This window comes from Protopterus annectens, chromosome 9.part0 (genome assembly GCF_019279795.1).
Source record: "Protopterus annectens isolate FY-2018-M chromosome 9.part0, PAN1.0, whole genome shotgun sequence".
Taxonomy (NCBI): Eukaryota; Metazoa; Chordata; order Ceratodontiformes; family Protopteridae; genus Protopterus; species Protopterus annectens.
This window is the reverse complement of record NC_056743.1, coordinates 799,375,260-799,392,918: the sequence shown is the minus strand read 5'-3', so window position 1 is coordinate 799,392,918 and position 17,659 is coordinate 799,375,260. Positions and strand designations below refer to the sequence as shown.

The window sequence follows — 17,659 nt, the reverse complement described above, 5'->3', positions numbered from 1 at the left end:
TTTATTCGGCCTACTAGGCCATTTATATTCCAAAATAAGAAGTAATAACTCCCTTAAAAGTAGTATACAGCTAATTAAGATCCTGTTGAACCCAAGTTTAATTACGCTAGATAAATATAGATGTTGAAAAGCTCAGGGATAGTTTTATAAATCCCAATATAAATGGTCGGATCCATCTCAGAAAATATTGAGCAAAAGGTTAATTGACAAATAGTTTTATCTCAAACACATTCAAATAATAAAATAATCTATTAACCTACAAAAGACACAACTTCAATTACAACTTTAACAAATGATGTTAATATACTGAGCAACCAAGTAAAAAAAAGCATATCCCCAACCACGTTTATCCATAGTCACAAATAACCAAACAGAATGAAATGAATCCAAGAATTAAATTTGTCTCATCACACCTAAGGTCAAACCATGTGGTCAGTCCCTTCATTTACTACAATCCATAATCAATTCACTTAAGTGACCTGAAAGACAGGAGGTTGAAGTGAGGTCTGATGTAATGGCAGTGGAGGAAGCCTACTAGTCACATTACAGGACAGGGTGTATTTGAAGCATTAATAAATTGTATTATGAAAGAAACCTGGTTATTTTACTGCCTAAAGGGAAGGGTAAGATTAAAGTCACCTAGTATTATTATTTTTCTCCTGTTACAGAATTTCATTATTTAAAGGATGTTATTTTTGAATGTTTCCGAAGTAGTAGTGGGGTGGGTAAACTGAAGCAGCATACATTTTTGGGTGGTTCATAATAGTAATTGATGTCAGAGATCACGTTGGGTATGTCTCTATTTTTGGCATGTTATTTGCTATGTGTTTTGTTTAGGATTTTTTAGCCAGCAGTATTGTATCCATTCCTGGTTCCTCACTGAGGTCTTGCTCTTACCATTTCCTAACCATGGTCCAGTATAAGCCATGGTAGTGAGTGTGGAACTGTGGCTAAAGAACCTAAGGGCCACCTATTTCTAGTCACCCCTGTGGTCCTATTGCAAAGCACAGAGCTCACTTTTAGCTTTTAGGTGTTAAGATGTGTGTGTGTGTACACATCTTTGTGTGTGTGTTTGCATGCATGTTTGGTTTGTCGTTGTGTGCGCGTGTGTGTGTGTGTGTGTGTGTGTGTGTGTGTGTGTGTGTGTGTGCGCATGTGTGTACGCGCGTGTGTGTACCCGTATGTCAAAAACGAAGTGATACATCTAAGTTGTTCCTTCTTTTTCATGGTAAGGGAACTGCTGTTACTGTTCTTATGAAGTATAACAATAAAGTGAGAACAATTTATACATTTAGATTTTAAAACTGAGAGACACATCCTTAGTAAGCTCATTCTGAGTGATATGCCATAGCTAGGAAATGAGCATTATATGGCAACATTTTGCAGGCTGGTATAATGGGGGAGTTGTTTACCTCACAGATACAAGGTACAGGGTTTGAGTCTCAGTTTCGAAAGGGAAACTTGTTAGGCTTAAAATGACCCACAAGGGCAGGTAGCCTAATATTTACCTCTGAACATGAAGGATAGCATGACAAAAGAGAATGGGTCAGGTGAAAGACTGCTCAAAAAGTTTGATGGTACCTGTATTAGATCGTTGTAGCAGGAGAGTCTGTTTTATAAAACTGCAAAATCCATCTCAGAGTACAGTTTTCCCCTCATATTTGTTTTTATTGAATTTTATAATTTAGCAAATATTACATATTCGGACTGTGGTGGTGGTGCTGCAGTAGCGTTGTCGCCTCACAGTAAGATGTTGTCCCGTTTGATTCTCAGCTAGAGCGTCTTCTGTGTGGAGACATGCGTGAATGGGCGTACCTTCGTTTAAGGTTGTGCGTCAGGGCCGGCAACTCAACACGTAAAAATCTACTGCCAATCATTAGCGGACCGGAGTTCCGCTGTGGCGACCCCTAACCGGGAAAAGCCGAAAGACACAACAAGCAAATATTACATATTCATATTTAATTATATTATAGAAAGCTTGATATATTTCATAGTTTGCATAACGTACAAAGATGTCCTTGATAATTCTACATCTTTGCATTTTTACTTAACTATGTAATAATAAGACTGACAGTATATATCCTCAGTACCACATTACCTTAGAAAATATCTAGCTATTGTAATCCTCATCTACAAAAGTGCTAACTATTTTATGAGTCAGGATGCAGGGTTCAGCTTCAATTCTTATAGCTCACCCAAAATGTGCTCAAACATCTGAAAAGCTATGGTAGAAATGTTAAAGTTCCTAGGAGTCATGCCAGCTATATCAGATACATTTCAGATAACTATATTTCAGTTCATTCCTATCCATGATCCTAATCCAGGACTTCGTGTATTTTGCTAAAAGTATTTCATAAGTTGATTCTTCTTTTGCTAGTTTCATTTCTTTTGATTTCACAGCTGGATTCACCCAGTGCATTTATATTAAAAGTGTTGAATGTACATTGATCGCATACAAATATAATATAATAAACCTACAACCTATTTATAACATGAAGAATCCCAAGCAGCATTAAGCTAGTGTTAGAAAAAAAGTTCAACAAAAAATATTTGTACTTTAGCTGGACTTTTATGCTTACCATTAGCTTTAAAAGTTTCAGCCCTCAGGTTTCATGTCATGTTGAAAAATGTTTAGCATTTTCCTTTTGGGCTCCTTGCTTCCAGTTACATATGGCAGAACACTGTCCTTGTTTAAATGATGTGTTGGAGATTTCTTAAAACAGTTTATCTATTTGCATCTGCAGGTGCAGTATACCTTCTAGAGTTTAGTTTAGCATTTATTTAAGACTAAGAAAGCTACTTCACTTGTGTTGGTGTATGCAGAGAGAGCAACATAGAGCTTACACTAGAGCCATCTCCATGACATAGGGGAATAAAGCCCTGGCTATATCACCTGAGTTTGACCACCGTCTTAGGTGCCTGTAGATGCTGGTTGTGGATGATGGGACCATTGCAGGCTTGGTATCATGGGGAGAAGGGGGTGGCTCTGACTTCACACAAGGGTGACACCTAGCAAGGGCACTACCTCTAGGAGGTAGCAATTGCATGCTGGGAGGATCCACTGATAGTGAGATCCCTACGGAAATGGTAGATCACCAGAACCACCAGCAAGATGACCCCATCTCTGCCACCTGGCTTTCACTAGGAAAAGGAGAGTTGATGGGAGTTTCAGGACAGGAACAAATGGACTATATGATTTTGCTCAGAAATACCCAATTCCTTTTCCACTGAATGATTACACCAATTGGGCAAAGTTAGGGAACCAATGAGCAAGGTCCTAGGGGAATCACAAAAAATAGAGAGCTGCATTCAGTAGCGGAAATCCCTAGAAAAACTGTGTTGTCACTTGCCATTATGCTTGTTAACCACAACTAAGACAAGACTTCTGTGAGTGCATTTTTTTTCGGTGCTTTATTTAACTGTTAACATCTGATATGCTTTACAAATGCATTTGGTACATCTGTTAATGTATTTTTCCTTTCATGCTTTAATTAAACATTAACATCTAACATGCATTAAACATTGGCTTGGTACATTGTTAATGGAGTTATATTTTAAAAATGAATTTGATATTTTGCTAACAGACTAATATTCTTTTCTCTGTAGAGTGCAATAGAATCCTTATTTGGTGCTTCCATGACTGGAATAGCATACTCCCTCTTTGCTGGACAGCCTCTCACAATACTGGGAAGTACGGGTCCAGTGCTGGTGTTTGAGAAGATTTTATTTAAGTTCTGCAAGTAAGCAGTTTATCTTGAAACTAGATGATTGGTATAGCTGTACAACAACTTTTATAAATTGTAAGTGGGTCTGTTAACAAACTGGGGCATACACCATCCCTTGTAATATATATAAGTCAGTCTTATTGTTTTGTTACTCATGCAGTACCTGTTCTTGTTTAGCTGCTTCCTAACATAGGCTAGGTAGCATAGTGCCAGATATCTGTCTGAACTGGCATGGGTGTGTACATCAGTATAAAACTGTCAGTCGTTGGAGTACATATCATCAATGTAAGAAGAACCAGGTTCAAAGAAACAAGGTAAAGTCGGCAGATGAGAGGGAGTCAGCTGGTAGTATGAGGACAACTACTGCCTGTATCCCTACCATTGCCTGTGACATCAGTTCACCTGTTGAAGTTCTGTATTTATTTAGGTGGCAGTATATACTTAAATGGTGGATTAAGGAATTTGGTGCCCTTATTTGGTTAGGGTGAGCAAATAGGAGCCACAAAAAAGGCATATTGACTTGAATGAAACATTTATTAGGAGGTATTAACAATGTGTGATGAAAGTGTATCTACAAGTGAAGCACAAATGCTGCTTTTAAATAATTTGTTTTGCATGCTTGTGTGTGTGTGTGTGTGTGTGTGTGTGTGTGTGTACACACACACACACACATATATATATATATATATATATAAATTCATATATAGCTACCTGTGACTCCTGCAATAACTTATATGTGGTTAAAACCACAAGACAGCTTAAAGAGAGGATATCAAAGTATATAAGTGACATTAAGTTAAACAACATCAAGAGCCCTTTGGTGAAACGAGTATCCAGGACAAAAATTGTATTTTAAGGTTTTACATATTATAAGAGGGGATCCTTAAGGGGGCGACATCAACAACCGAACTAAATTGGCAGAAATTGCTATTGATTGGGAAACTACAAGGTGACAGATTCCCGGGACTGAATTCAAATTTTCCATTGAAGCCAGCCCTAAAAGGGCATAGACTCAGAAGACACATCTGATTGGTTTTATAGTTGTTTTTAATGAGGTCTCTACTCAGTAATCTTAGATCTAAAGAAGGATCTGTAGTGATATGAAAGCTTATCCTTTTATTTATTTTTACTTGGTTTATTAAAGTTTTAAGAACAAACACATCATCTGGCTTATATTTTGGCTGTGGTGGTGGTATTAATGATTTATGTTATATTTATACACACACACACCCACACACACACACACATATATATATATATATATATATATATATATATATATATATATATATATACATACATGCATACAAACATTGGTTTCTTTAATTTCATTGAGGCACTGTTCAGTGAGCCATGGATCATTAAGTTTATTTCATTGATTCCGGATCAGAGAATAGCTGGGAACAGATGAGTGGTGAGCTTGCCCCTGCTGAATCCATGTTATATCCTGTTCTCAGTTTCACTGGGTCATCGACTAAACAGTCTAATAATGACATCTCAAAAAGTTTATATAAATCCGTGTGTGTGTGTGTGTGTGTGTGTGTGTGTGTGTGTGTGTGTGTGTGTGTATGTGTGTGTGTGTGTACAACACTTTTTGTTGCAATTACACAAGCAAAAAATATCATAAAATGCATCAACCAAACAGATTGTAGAAAACAATGGCAACAAAAGCAGTCCCCCAGACTCCCTGCTATTTAGATGTACAAACGTAGAGCTTTCACACCAGTGGGGAAAGGGACATTCTACTTTAACCCACTATTCAGTGATTGTGAACTAAGCACAATAAAAATGGTGAGCTTGATCACAAGCAGATTGGCAAAATATTAATTTTCAATTTTCTTCTTCTTTTTTTTGTATTCTTTTTGCCTTCCTGCCTGTCAGCAGCCAGCACACCACTTCAGTAGCTTTAAAGCAGATTCATTCCTTGAGTTGAAAGAGGAATCTCATCACTCTGAAAATGTTGAGGATTATCTAGTTGACTGAAGGATGCCATCATCGGCCATCAGGGAATTAAGCTGTCTGTTCCACATCCTACTTTATTGTTTCAGTCCATCTACAGGGACATGGGATTTGCCCATACCATTGGCCTGAGCATCTGCCTTCACTGTACCAGCACGTACGTGTCTCCCACATTCAGGTACTATCCATAAGTGTCTCCAGGCCAGAAAGCTACACAATGCTGATGCGCTTTTAGGACAAACCACTCCTAGATGGACCACAGGGATATTTCTAATAGCATAATGCCTCCTCCAGCAGATGATATGCACTCACATCACTGTGGTGGCTCATAATGTTTCGCATCTATGCATGTACGCAGATTGCATGTGTAGGCTAATACCATTGCATTAGTGATGCTAAGCACATATCCCTGATCCACTGCTATGCACCAGATACCTTATCTCTTTATGTCATTAAGCTAGGCAAGTTCATCACTTTCATGTTACACTTAAATTGGACAGTATAACAAACTGTAGAACTGTGCACCATTGTTTGCCTTTCATCTCTGTTCAAACAATTTCCATTTTAGTCAGGCGTAACTACTTTAATGACAGGATTTCTAAAAAAGAGGTGGTCCAAATTTAATGCTTTGATGTGCATGAGAATTCTTTGCTGCAGCTTACATTCATCATTGTGTTTCCTAACAGTCCAAGACTTGATCATTTCTCTTTAGAAAAAAATAAACAAAATGCTGTGCAATTAAGTTTTATATATCTTTTACCTGGTTTACTAATGTCTGTTTTCCAGTTATTTAAAATGGTGAGCAGTAAATTTAGCAATGCAGGCATTTTATGAAATATTAATGTTTCAAGTTTTTGAGATGTTTTCCACCTACTTCACTTTGTTGTTTAGGTAGTGGGAAACACAAAAATCCCAGATGGGTAGTACTTCAAAATAACTATTATATTACCTAATAAAGCAAAAGAAATGCATTGGGGGAGTATTCAGAAACATTAGGTGCAAGTGAACTAGCACGAGTGTTGATTCTTAAGGAGGGGGTGGCCCATAAACATGTGACATGATTGCCCAGTGGGATAAAAAAAGCACAGAATTAATGGTGTGCAAATGACTGCGTATTGCTATGCAAATAAATGTCTATACCCATATAAAACTCATTACACATGTGAATGCCAAACTCAAACATAGCAGAGTGATTCAAGAACATATATATCCAGCACTATAAACAGCAGACCACATTCATTGTGAACAACAGGATTGTTTGGTGTACAGGACCATCCCTCACTCTAGTATGCCAGGAATAGCAGACGCTATAGCCGAGTAACAAGCACTAGTAACCTTGCACATTACCACCCTCAACAGTTAAGATGGGTCAGTCAGTGGCTAACATACCATCACCTCCAGATCCCAGACAATGTCGACCATTACCATGTGAATAGGGATTTTACAGGGGCATAGGAATTAGTAGGCATAGGTCATTTATAAGTGGAATCAAGGGGGATGCTTGGATTGTCCATGCCTGTGGACATGAAGGTTTGAGTATCATTAATCATCTTTGCTCCAGAGACATTTCAACATTCAGCAGAGGGCATGCTTGAATTTCAAATGCATCAGCCTCATAGATCCTACACTAGTTTATTTGACATGATTCTGCAGCATGTAGAGGAGCATTTATGGTTTACATGGACAGCATAGGAGAGAGCCACCACTATTTGGGCATTTTATAACAATGCTCATTTTCTGAAGTGTAGAGAACAGACACTAGGCTGGTGTTTAACTACAATGCCCATTTGACTTATGTCCTAGAAGCCACTGATTGGACACACATCACCATCAAGGCCCCACCTGCTACATAGGGTGATAGGGTCTCCAGTGTTTCACTTGGGAAGACTTTCACTCTATCAACTACCACATAATGTGGAATCTAAAAGATATTATATGCAGCCTGTCTGTACACTGATTCCCACATCTGGCATACATGTGTAACCTCTACCGATGTTTCATGCTGTGTGACTAGCTTGTGTGTTTGCTCCAAGTCCCTATATGCCAAATCTATCTACAGATGCCACAGGTCATTCCACAGTCTACTCAGCTGCTGCATGTTTTCATTTGTCTAGCATGTGTCCATAGCAGCTGTCTGTGCCTGGATCACTGACTTGCACCTCACATGATTGTTGTCAAGTATGGTACCCAGGCCAGTGAAAAATCTGGAGTCATGCTAACAGGGCCCAGCATGCCTGTAGTGTATCTATGTACAGCAGCATGACACACTCTTAAGAGCACACATCTCTGAGTATATTCTTAGAAAGAATAATGAAAGGCAACAGCAGTCTGGCACACTGTTAACAGTACACAGCCCTCGTAAAAAGGGGATAGGAGTAGAGACATCAGAATAAAATAATATCTGCCATTGGCAATAAGGGAGAGGAAACGTGTTACCAGTAAAACCCAGTCATTAAGTTGAATTAGTAAAAGATTGATTACTTTATTGATTGACTGCTTGGTTGCCATTTGTTTACTGGGAAGGTCCACTGGGCCGAGAGATCCCATTTTCAGTGGAGGCCCGGGTAGAAAAGTTCCCCAGTAGTACACATTATAAAATATAGGCACAGTACATAAAAAAGCACACAAAGTACATTAAAGTAAATCAGTGACAAGATGAGTAACATTTGTACAACAGACAGCAATATACAGTAGTTGAAAAATGTGCAACAAACAATATGTACAGACTTATATGGGTAAGCTCCACATTCGAACAGTACATAAAATGTAACCACAGTACATTAGGAGTACACAAAATACATGTAGTAGAAATCAATAGGAAGATGAAGATCAGTATTTGCATACCGGGCAGTCATAAACAATAGTTTACAAATGTGAAAATATGTAGTATGTACAAATGTTTGCAGGTAGGTTACAAAGTAGTAGGTAATTGTGTTATTATTCACTAGAGGTTCTAGGCTGAAGAAAAGCAATAAATTAAATCAGAATTCCCAAGGTATTTTGAGGGTGTAGGCAACAGAGTGAATAGAGGGTGTCGACAGACAGAAGGAAAAGATGGAGACTAGAGCTAATGGAAAATAAAGATAAAGGAATCAAAGTAGAAGGGTAGAGGTGCAGATTAAAGTGAGAGCAGACTTAGAGGGTAGACAGTCAGGTTGTGGGTGGGTGAGAGTTGAGACATGAGCATTGCCATAGGGTAGAGGGGTGTAGCTTTAAAGATTTTTTTGAAGGAATAGATGTTATTGGAGGTTCTAATGGCTGATGGGAGGGAGTTCCAAAGCTTGGCAATAGAGAAGGAGTAGAGCATATTGCCAGCTGGGAGTTTGGGTTTATATACTTGCAGGAGAATTTAATTTTCAGATCTAAGTGGCCTATTAGGGTGTTAGTGTATTAAGATGTAAGAGACGGCTGGGCAGTCAGAGGGTTTGTGAATGATTTTGTGAGCTGTGATAAGCTGTAGGTAGGTTAGATGATGTGGTAGTTTGAGCCAGTTAAGTGATTTTAAGGCAGTACAGTAATGAGAGGAGAGTTTTGCATTAGTTGCAAACTTGGCTACTTTGTTGTAGCATGACTCAAGTTTGTTTTTTAGGATGGAACAGATATTGGTAAGGAGAAGAGCACCATACAGGAGAGAGGGTAAAAGAAAGGTTAATGCGAGAGTGAGTTTAGTTGAGCAGCTAAGGTAGCAATTTTGTAGGTATTGGGTGCCTAGCTTATAGTTTGTTTTTCTGATATTATTGTGGATGAGAGGGTCAAATGTCAGGTTTTTGTCAAGGATAACTCCTAGTAATTTAGTGTGGGAAACAACCTCTATCATAGTGTTAGTTTGGGAGAGAATGGTAAAATCTGACTTATTGATTAAGAGGTTTTTCTTAGGAGTACATAGTAGCAATTTAGTTTTGCTTGGGTTTAGAGCTAGATGATCATTAGCCATCCAGGTTTCGGTGGTGGTAAAAGCATTCTGGATTATCTGCAAGAGTTCCGTTATTGACTTAGCGGTGCAGATAATGGTCGCATCGTCTGCATATTGTACAACAGTTCCATAGTTAAGGTTGGTATGGAAGTCATTTATAAATAAAATGAATAGAATGGGCCCTAAGATGGAGCCTTTGGGAACACCTATAGAAGAGTTAAGTAATGGAAGAAGTTGAGCCATTTAGTGGATTGTTGTCTATCTTTTAGGCAGTTAGAAAACCAGTTTGGGGTAGTGGGGGAGAGACCAAGGGTGGAAACCTTACTGAGGAGTAAGGGGTGGGAAATAGTATCAAAGGCTTTTGAAAAGTTAAGAAAGAGAGAGGATACAAATTTGCTGTCATTTTTACCTTGATTGGCTGTGTCCGTAAAGGAAATAAGGGCAGTGGCAGTGCTGTGGGCAGGCCGAAACCCATGTTGAGTTGGGGAGAGGAGTTTGTTTAGAAGTAGATAGTTTAGAAATTGATAGTGAATGTATTTCTCCAGAATTTTGGAGAGCAAGGAGAGGATTGGAATGGGTCTGAAATGAAAGATGTCTATATTGTTACCGTCTATATGGAGTGGAAGTATGTATGCTTTTTTCCATGTAATAGGAACATAAGACTCTTGGAGAGATCTGTTGAGAAGTATGCTGATGGGATAGGCAATGGATCTTGCTGACATTTGGAGGAATACTGGAGGTAAGCTGTCAGGGGCACAGGAGCCAGGTTTCAGTTTAGAGATAAGTTTAGTAAAGATGTTGATGGGAATAGGGGAGAAAGAAAAGGTGGATGAGTTAGGGTCTGTTTCATGTCGGGCAGGTGGTGGTGGAGGACAGTTAGTATTAGCTTTAGTATGGGGAAAAATAGTAGTGAGTTTGGCTATAATGTCTATAAAATGAGAGTTGAAGAGGGTGGCTATTTCACTTGCAGTCTTCTCGGGGAATGGGCATGGGTTGTTTCTAGTACCAGAGTTGGTTAGAGATGAACTAGAGTCCCAAAATTTCTTAGGGTTTTGTTTATAATTTTTTTGAAGGTTTAAGTAGTATCCCTTTCTGTCAGTAATGATTAGGCACTTTGCTTGGTTGTGGAGCTGTCTAAATTGGAGGAGAACCATGGGATTTTTATACTTTTGTCATTTTTTTCCATATTTTGTCTCTGGCATTCATAATTTGCATAGTAGATTTGGTAAGCCAAATGGCATGTTTGACTCTAACTCTTTTTTTTTGTCTAACTGGGGCTAGTTTGTTGTGGATAGCTAGGAATGTGAAGTTGAAGAATTCAACAGCTTTGCCAGATGGTAGGATTTTAGACTATTCCAATTGGTACTACTAAGGTTTTTGTTGAGAATTGTAGCATTAAGGTTACATTGATTTCTGACTTGTTTAAATTGGTGTTGGGAGGGTATTATTTTGGTTTTGCAAATTATATAGGCTGGAAGGTGGTCACTAATACTGCGGGAGAGTGTTCCTGTTGTGGAAATCTTGTTTGGGTCAAAAACTAGTATCCGGTCTAGAATTGTGCCACTGCTTTTGTTTTTATTGAGTCTAGTTATATCTGTTATAAGCTATGCAAAGTTGAAGAGGTTGATATTGGGTGATGAGGAGTGGTCTAGGGAGTCTAGCCAGTTTATGTTTACGTCACCTAGGATGATTGTCTTATTGTTAATGTTATTTGCTATCCAGGCAAGAATGTCTTCTAGAAGGTTCATATTGTTGCCTGTGGGGATGTATAGGGCGATGATACAGAGATTCTTAGAATTGTTGAGATTGAGAAGTGCTATAAGTAATTTGGCAGTAACGAACTGAGGAATAGGCTTGGAATATGGGACGATGGTAAAATTATTAGGAAAAATTGTAGCAATACCTCCTCCTCCTTTACGGGGTCTATCAGCCTGCCTGCAGACAGACATACCCCAGGCGAGGAATCCAGAATCCTTTATGTAAGGTTTCGACCAAGTTTCAGTGATATCTAATATAGCTAGTTTATTCTGGGACAGACAGCCATGGAATTCTGGGATTTTATTTCTGATATTTTGAAGATTTACTGTTGAGATATTTAGGGATTTATGTGCTATGGGGGTTGGTGTTAATAGGAACAGGGCCTGGGTTAGGGTGGATGTCTCCACAAAGAGATATGTGTTTTGCTTGGATAGATAACTGAAGAGTGGGAGGTTTCTTTTTATGTGACTGGAGATAAGATTATAGTTGAAGTTATGTCTACGCAGGGGTAGTAGTTTTAATTTGGTATGGAGAAGTATATTGAGTGTGTACAGGCTAGAGGATATATTAGAGTAGCTGGTGAGGGGTGAAGATTGTATGGCAGTGGTAGAAGTGTATCTTTGGTCTGTAAATGGCATGTTGAAGGATGTTAGTTGAGAAAGGAGACTTAAAGAAAGGATAAGGGGGCAAAGTAGAAAGAAAGCTATAAAAGTGGGTAACATAGTAGTTAAGTTAGTAGTGTGAGAAGGTACTAATAAGTATTGTGAGAAGCTGTATTTGTTAGGAATGGTTTAGGTGTATAGTAGATGGAATAGATGGGGTGTGGTAGGTAAGCTGATAAAGAGTTATGGCTAGTTTAGACAATGAATAAATGGGTAATAGTTGTGTCATTGGGTTATGGCATGATAGGGGATAGGCTGCTATTGGATGTTGGGACAGGAGAGGAGCTGAGGAGAGAAGAAATGTAATTGATGGCAGGGTGGGTGGGAATGGGGATAGGGATAGGGATAGGGAAGTGGAGTGAGCCCAAGCAGAGCTAGGGCGAACAGAGCAGGTTGACCCAGGACAAGCAGAAAAACACAAAAAAAAGAAGCAATCAGTGAGGCTGATAAGTAAAGATGAATGTATGGTATATGAGTTGATAAGATGAGACAGCAAGTAATAAATAGGAGAAACTAATTGTGAGGGAAAGAAGTGCAGGAGTAGTTTACTAGAGAAGGAAGGGTTAGGCTGGGGAAGGTGAGGAGAGAGCTAGAGAGTACAAGGTAGAGTAAGCATTAAATTTAATTAAAAGAGATATGTGGATACTGGGTGCAGTTAGGTGACTTTGCAGCCTAAAAGTATGAGAAGGAGATCAAGAAGGCAAGGGAGGACAGGAAAGGCAGAAAACTAGAAGCAGTGTGGGAATAGGGGTAGCACTAGAACAATGCTGATGTACAGGTTGCCACAGGAAAACACAGGTAATGAAGCTAACATAAAAATAGGTCTATAGGTCTGTTAATACATACAATACAAGGGTGGGTTTAGCAGTCCTGGTACCCAGCCTGTGTACGTGGCCAAAATGTGTTTGAGGTTCCCTTACAGTGCAGATAGCTGCAGTGTTATTTTGCTGTTCCCTCCAATGTATTTAAAAGTTGGCTGGCCAAATGGGGAAAACAGGATTAATGTAGCTCCTGTTAAAAGAAAAGAAGAGGTAACTTAGACTATAGCATAGGGGTCAGATAGATTATACTACAGAGGAGGAAGAGAGAAGAGTGTGAGGAGAAGGTAGAGGGGGGGGTGCCACTTCAATGACTGATTAAGAAGAATCCTTAGTATGTGATGGAGTATTTGTCAAAAGATTCCAGACACAAAAATAATGACTGATGCCTGTGGTGAGGCAGAAAGAGAAATACATATGACAATGTGCTCACCAAATGAAAAAAGTTAATCTGAAAAGTGCCCTGTGATTCCTTGTGTAAGTTTAAAACAGAGTGCTAGCCAAAAATAGGACTTTGAGCAGCAGGTACTTAGTTAAGGAATTGCTAAAACCATGAGCAAAAGAAATTGCCTTTTCTAGATGAAGAAACTGAAGAAGAAGACAGACCTACACATGTATTCTCAGGTGAAGAGGCTACTTCATATCAGAGTACTGATGAAAATGTTCCCGACCTTCCAGAATTGCAGAGAGCCATAGCTGACTCATCTAGCACCCAGTGCAGCTGCATGATTTGCACCCCTCAATTCTTTGTCATCTCGAAGTAAGGATAAAAAAATGGCCCACTCTCATTTCTCACTTCAGTGTAGCATAAGTGAAGTGTAAAAAAAAATCTTCTTTTAAAAGTTGTAGAAAACCATGTCTTTGTTATGACTTAATCTGCATGCATATCTCTGAAGCAAATGCTTCAGTCCTGACCAAGGAAGCAGTATCTGAGTTTATGTAACGCCAGAAGTGCAATCATTTCCCCTAACACATTATGCATGAAAAAGCTGCCCCCCCTCCCCCACCCAAGCTACAGTTATGGATTTGAAGATAAGTATGAAGGTGCAACTGAAGGATGACACATGAAGCAAGGCCAAAGAAATTATAACCAGATTAGAAGGAAAGACATATGAGCAGTGTGGTCCTGTTATACCTATTCTGGATTGACAAATTACTTTACGGGGGAATAAAGACAGAGAAGAAATGTTACACTAACTTTATTTCCAAAACCTTTTGGAATACTTGTGATGAAACTGGCATATAGTTACACTTTGAGAGGACACTTAGGAATGCACTAAACTAAAACTAGTATTTTATTGATGATTTATCAGCCTGGTGTGATGAAAGAAACTGAGAACTTCTGTGTAGCATGTCCAGAATGTCATAAGACTACACCATCTTAGGGTTCTGTGATACCTAAGCCTATTATTAAGGTCCCATTCAATTGGATACCCATGGATATTGTAGGTCCATTAGTAAAATCTAATAATAATAAATAATACAGTCTGGTGATTACAGACTGCTATAAAATTTCCTGATGCAGTACCCCTGTAAAAAGTCAATCCTAAGTCAGTAGCCAAAGATGTAGCATTACTTTTATTCAAGGTAGGGATACCCAAAAAAATGCTCACAGATCAGGGAACACCAGTTATGGCCAGGATAATGTTCCAGCTTTGCAGATGTTTTAAAGTAAAACAGTTAAGAACTCATGGGTTAGGGAGCACTTTAATAAAGGGTCTCTATTAGATAATCAAAGCTTTAGGTAACCGAATACCTAAAGCTTGACACCTAAACAGCGAAAGCTGTAAACCACGAATGGCCACTTCTGCAAATTTTTTCGTAAGGAAAATATTTGCTTGACCAGACCCAAAAAAAACCTTTCAAACTCTAATTGAGTGGGGGGCTTTGCCCCCCACATTCCCACCCCCCTAACTAAATATACCAACTCTGAGATCGCTTTACAGTGGAGAAAAGGGCAGATTTCAGATAACGGCCAAGCAAATGTTTTTTCCTATGAAAAAAATTTACGAAAGTGGCCATTCACAGTTTACAGCTTTCACTGTTTAGGTGTCGAGCTTTATGTTTTCGATTACCTAAAGCTTCGACTATATGATATAGACCCTTAATAAAACACTAAAATCTATGCTAAAGAGGGCCACAGGACAAGATAGCAAACTATGAGATAGAGTTGTATCTTTGAATCAGAGCAAATCTGTGCCTGTTCTGCTTCACGGACTACTTGATACTGTGTATGCTATCATCTCTTCTTTTCGAGTGTTATTATCATATGCATTGCAGATGGTACAACTCTCTACTACCTAATGAGTCTACATTCCTGGCTAATACATTCTCTCTCTCTCTGTCTCTCTCTCTCACACCTTTTTTTTTTTTTTTTTTTTAGCACGTTAGGATTTGTATCCTCTTAAACAACTAACTTCTTAGTTGACTGGAACTGCTGTGTTGGCAGCTTTGAACTTTAAACCTTGAGCAAAATCTTTCATTGTTTGAAAGAACAATTAAGATGGATTTTTATCACCTACTGATGTTTTTTGCTCAAGTTAGTTTTAACTGCATTGTTTTTCCGTAACTATATTTCTAAGCCAGTGCTATTATGATTCTGAAATTCTTTTACTTTTTCTTCTGTCATATCACCCAAATGATCTCTAGTATGTTTTTAGTAGCTCTTTGTGTTTTTCTGATAAACGTGTTTTGATCAGCATATCAGATATGTATAGTATCTTGTCTGGTCTACCTTTCACTTTAAGCATAGACTTCTATAGATTGAGTAATAGCATCTACAATCTCGGAGGCATTTTATACAAAGACTTTTTCAGCAAAAATATGTGGTGTTTCTATTTAAACATCCTTACATAGGCATACTTGTGGAATTTCTAACATGCATTCAGTATTAGTAACAGTTCATATATCTGAGCATGTATTTTTTTCTTTTAATTCTTAAAATACAACCGGTAAATGCTTTCATTTACAAGGAACTTCATCAGACCTGGTTATGTAACAAACATAAGTTCATTTACATAATCTCACCAATCACATCACATGACATAACACATCATCAGTGCTTTAACCCCTATCATAATATAGCATAATAATCACATTCTAGTAGGGAATTATGTTTACGTTAAAGCTAGGAATTACACTATTAAATTGCTAGGAAGAGTTAGTTGTAAGTCTAAATTTGTAGTTTATATAGTGTTATGCAGTTTATCTCAGACATTCTATATAGGTAGAACTGTTTGGAGTTTTTATTATAGAATTTATGAGCATCTGAGAGTAGTGGAGAAACTTGATCTAACTAATGCTTTGGCAAAGCATGTTGTAGCATACCATTTAAATATGAAAGTTGAATTTAAATTTTCTGTAATAGATCAAGTTTCTAATTATGATGGAAGATGGGATGCAGAAGATGATTTAAGCTGTAAAGAATACTTCTGGCAAGTAAGATTAAATACGGGTGCAGATCCATGTATGAATGATAGGGAAAACTTTAAAGTAGTTTTGAATAATAAAGGGTAAAAGCACTAATCGTGTTATGTCATGTGATGTGATTGGTGTGATTATTTAAATGAATTGATGTTTGTTACACAACCAGGTCTGATGAAGTTCCTTGTGAATGAAAGTGCTTACTGGTTGTATTTTAAGAATTAGAAGATTTGATGCTATTTTTACTCTAAGCCGATTTATTTTGGTTTATTTTTTTTCTTTATTAATAAAAGCTCTTGACCCGTGATAAGTTGTGCTGTTTTCTTGTAAGACCTCAACTTCTATATCATTATAACTGGTTACTTGCAACAGACTGACTTATACACATCATAGTATTTTAACATTGATGCATCTATGACTAGTTTTTTTGAATATTTAAAAGCTCTGTCCTGTTCATAGCTTCATTTTCAGGCAATATCATGCTATCATATCCTATTCAGCAGCTGCATCAGTCTCTTGATGCTCTTCTTTGGTCTTGCCCTCCACTAATAGTTCATCAGTTATATGTACAATGCTTTTCAGACTATCATCTATTTGTACAATAACTCTTCAGAGAGCTTCTGTTGCTGATGAACTACACAACAAATGTCTAAGGAATATATTTCTTCAAATATTCAGTCTAGATCTTTGTGTACCTCCCAGAATCTTTGGATTATATGCAATACTGAATGTAAGCTAACTTTTGGCATTGTTGTGACCAATTATTTAGCCATAAACATATGTAATAGTTTATTTTAATCACTTCATTCAAACTGTGTAGCACATTACAAATGTGAAACTTATCTTCCTTCACAACAGTGGCCATGCTTCTTAGTGACACTTAAGCTTTCCCGTTACTTCAAATTCTCTCTATAGCACTCCAGAAGAGTACAGGCAATTTTTGAAGGAGCATATGTTATTGGCATAGCATCAGATTTCATTTGTACATAATATTCTCCTGGCAGACTTCATAAGCTTGTAAGGAAATTAGAATAGCCATGACAGATATGATTTCTAGGACTGTGTAGTATTGGAGATTTCTGTGTGATTGTGTGACTAATTCTGTGAACATATACACTGTGAATATATTTTATCATGCCTAACATTTCACAAAATAGATGATCCAAAATATTAGAAAAATGTACTACCTTAAGTGCAACAGTTTGAAAAAAGGATCTTGAAGTTCATTGTTTAATAATACTTATTAAACGCTGCATCTGTGTCTACTTTAAATTCAGCATTCTGATTATTATCAGCATTTCTTGCAAACAGTTTTATATACTTATGTTTCAGTGTTTATGAAACATTTCCAGATCAGATTTTTTATTTTCAAACTGTAAAAAATCACTTGCTACAGTGTAG

The 17,659-nt window shown here is 37.8% G+C and overlaps 1 protein-coding gene across 1 annotated transcript in view; it reads left to right on the top strand.

Annotated features, from left to right (window-relative positions):
• The window catches only part of SLC4A8 (solute carrier family 4 member 8), a 1,419,216-nt gene that overhangs the window by 1,111,094 nt on the left and 290,463 nt on the right, over nt 1-17,659 (top strand). Inside the window, exon 13 of the mRNA XM_044082169.1 lies at nt 3,607-3,740. Coding sequence (XP_043938104.1) covers nt 3,607-3,740 — 134 coding nt within the window. The remainder of the gene's footprint in view (nt 1-3,606; nt 3,741-17,659) is intronic.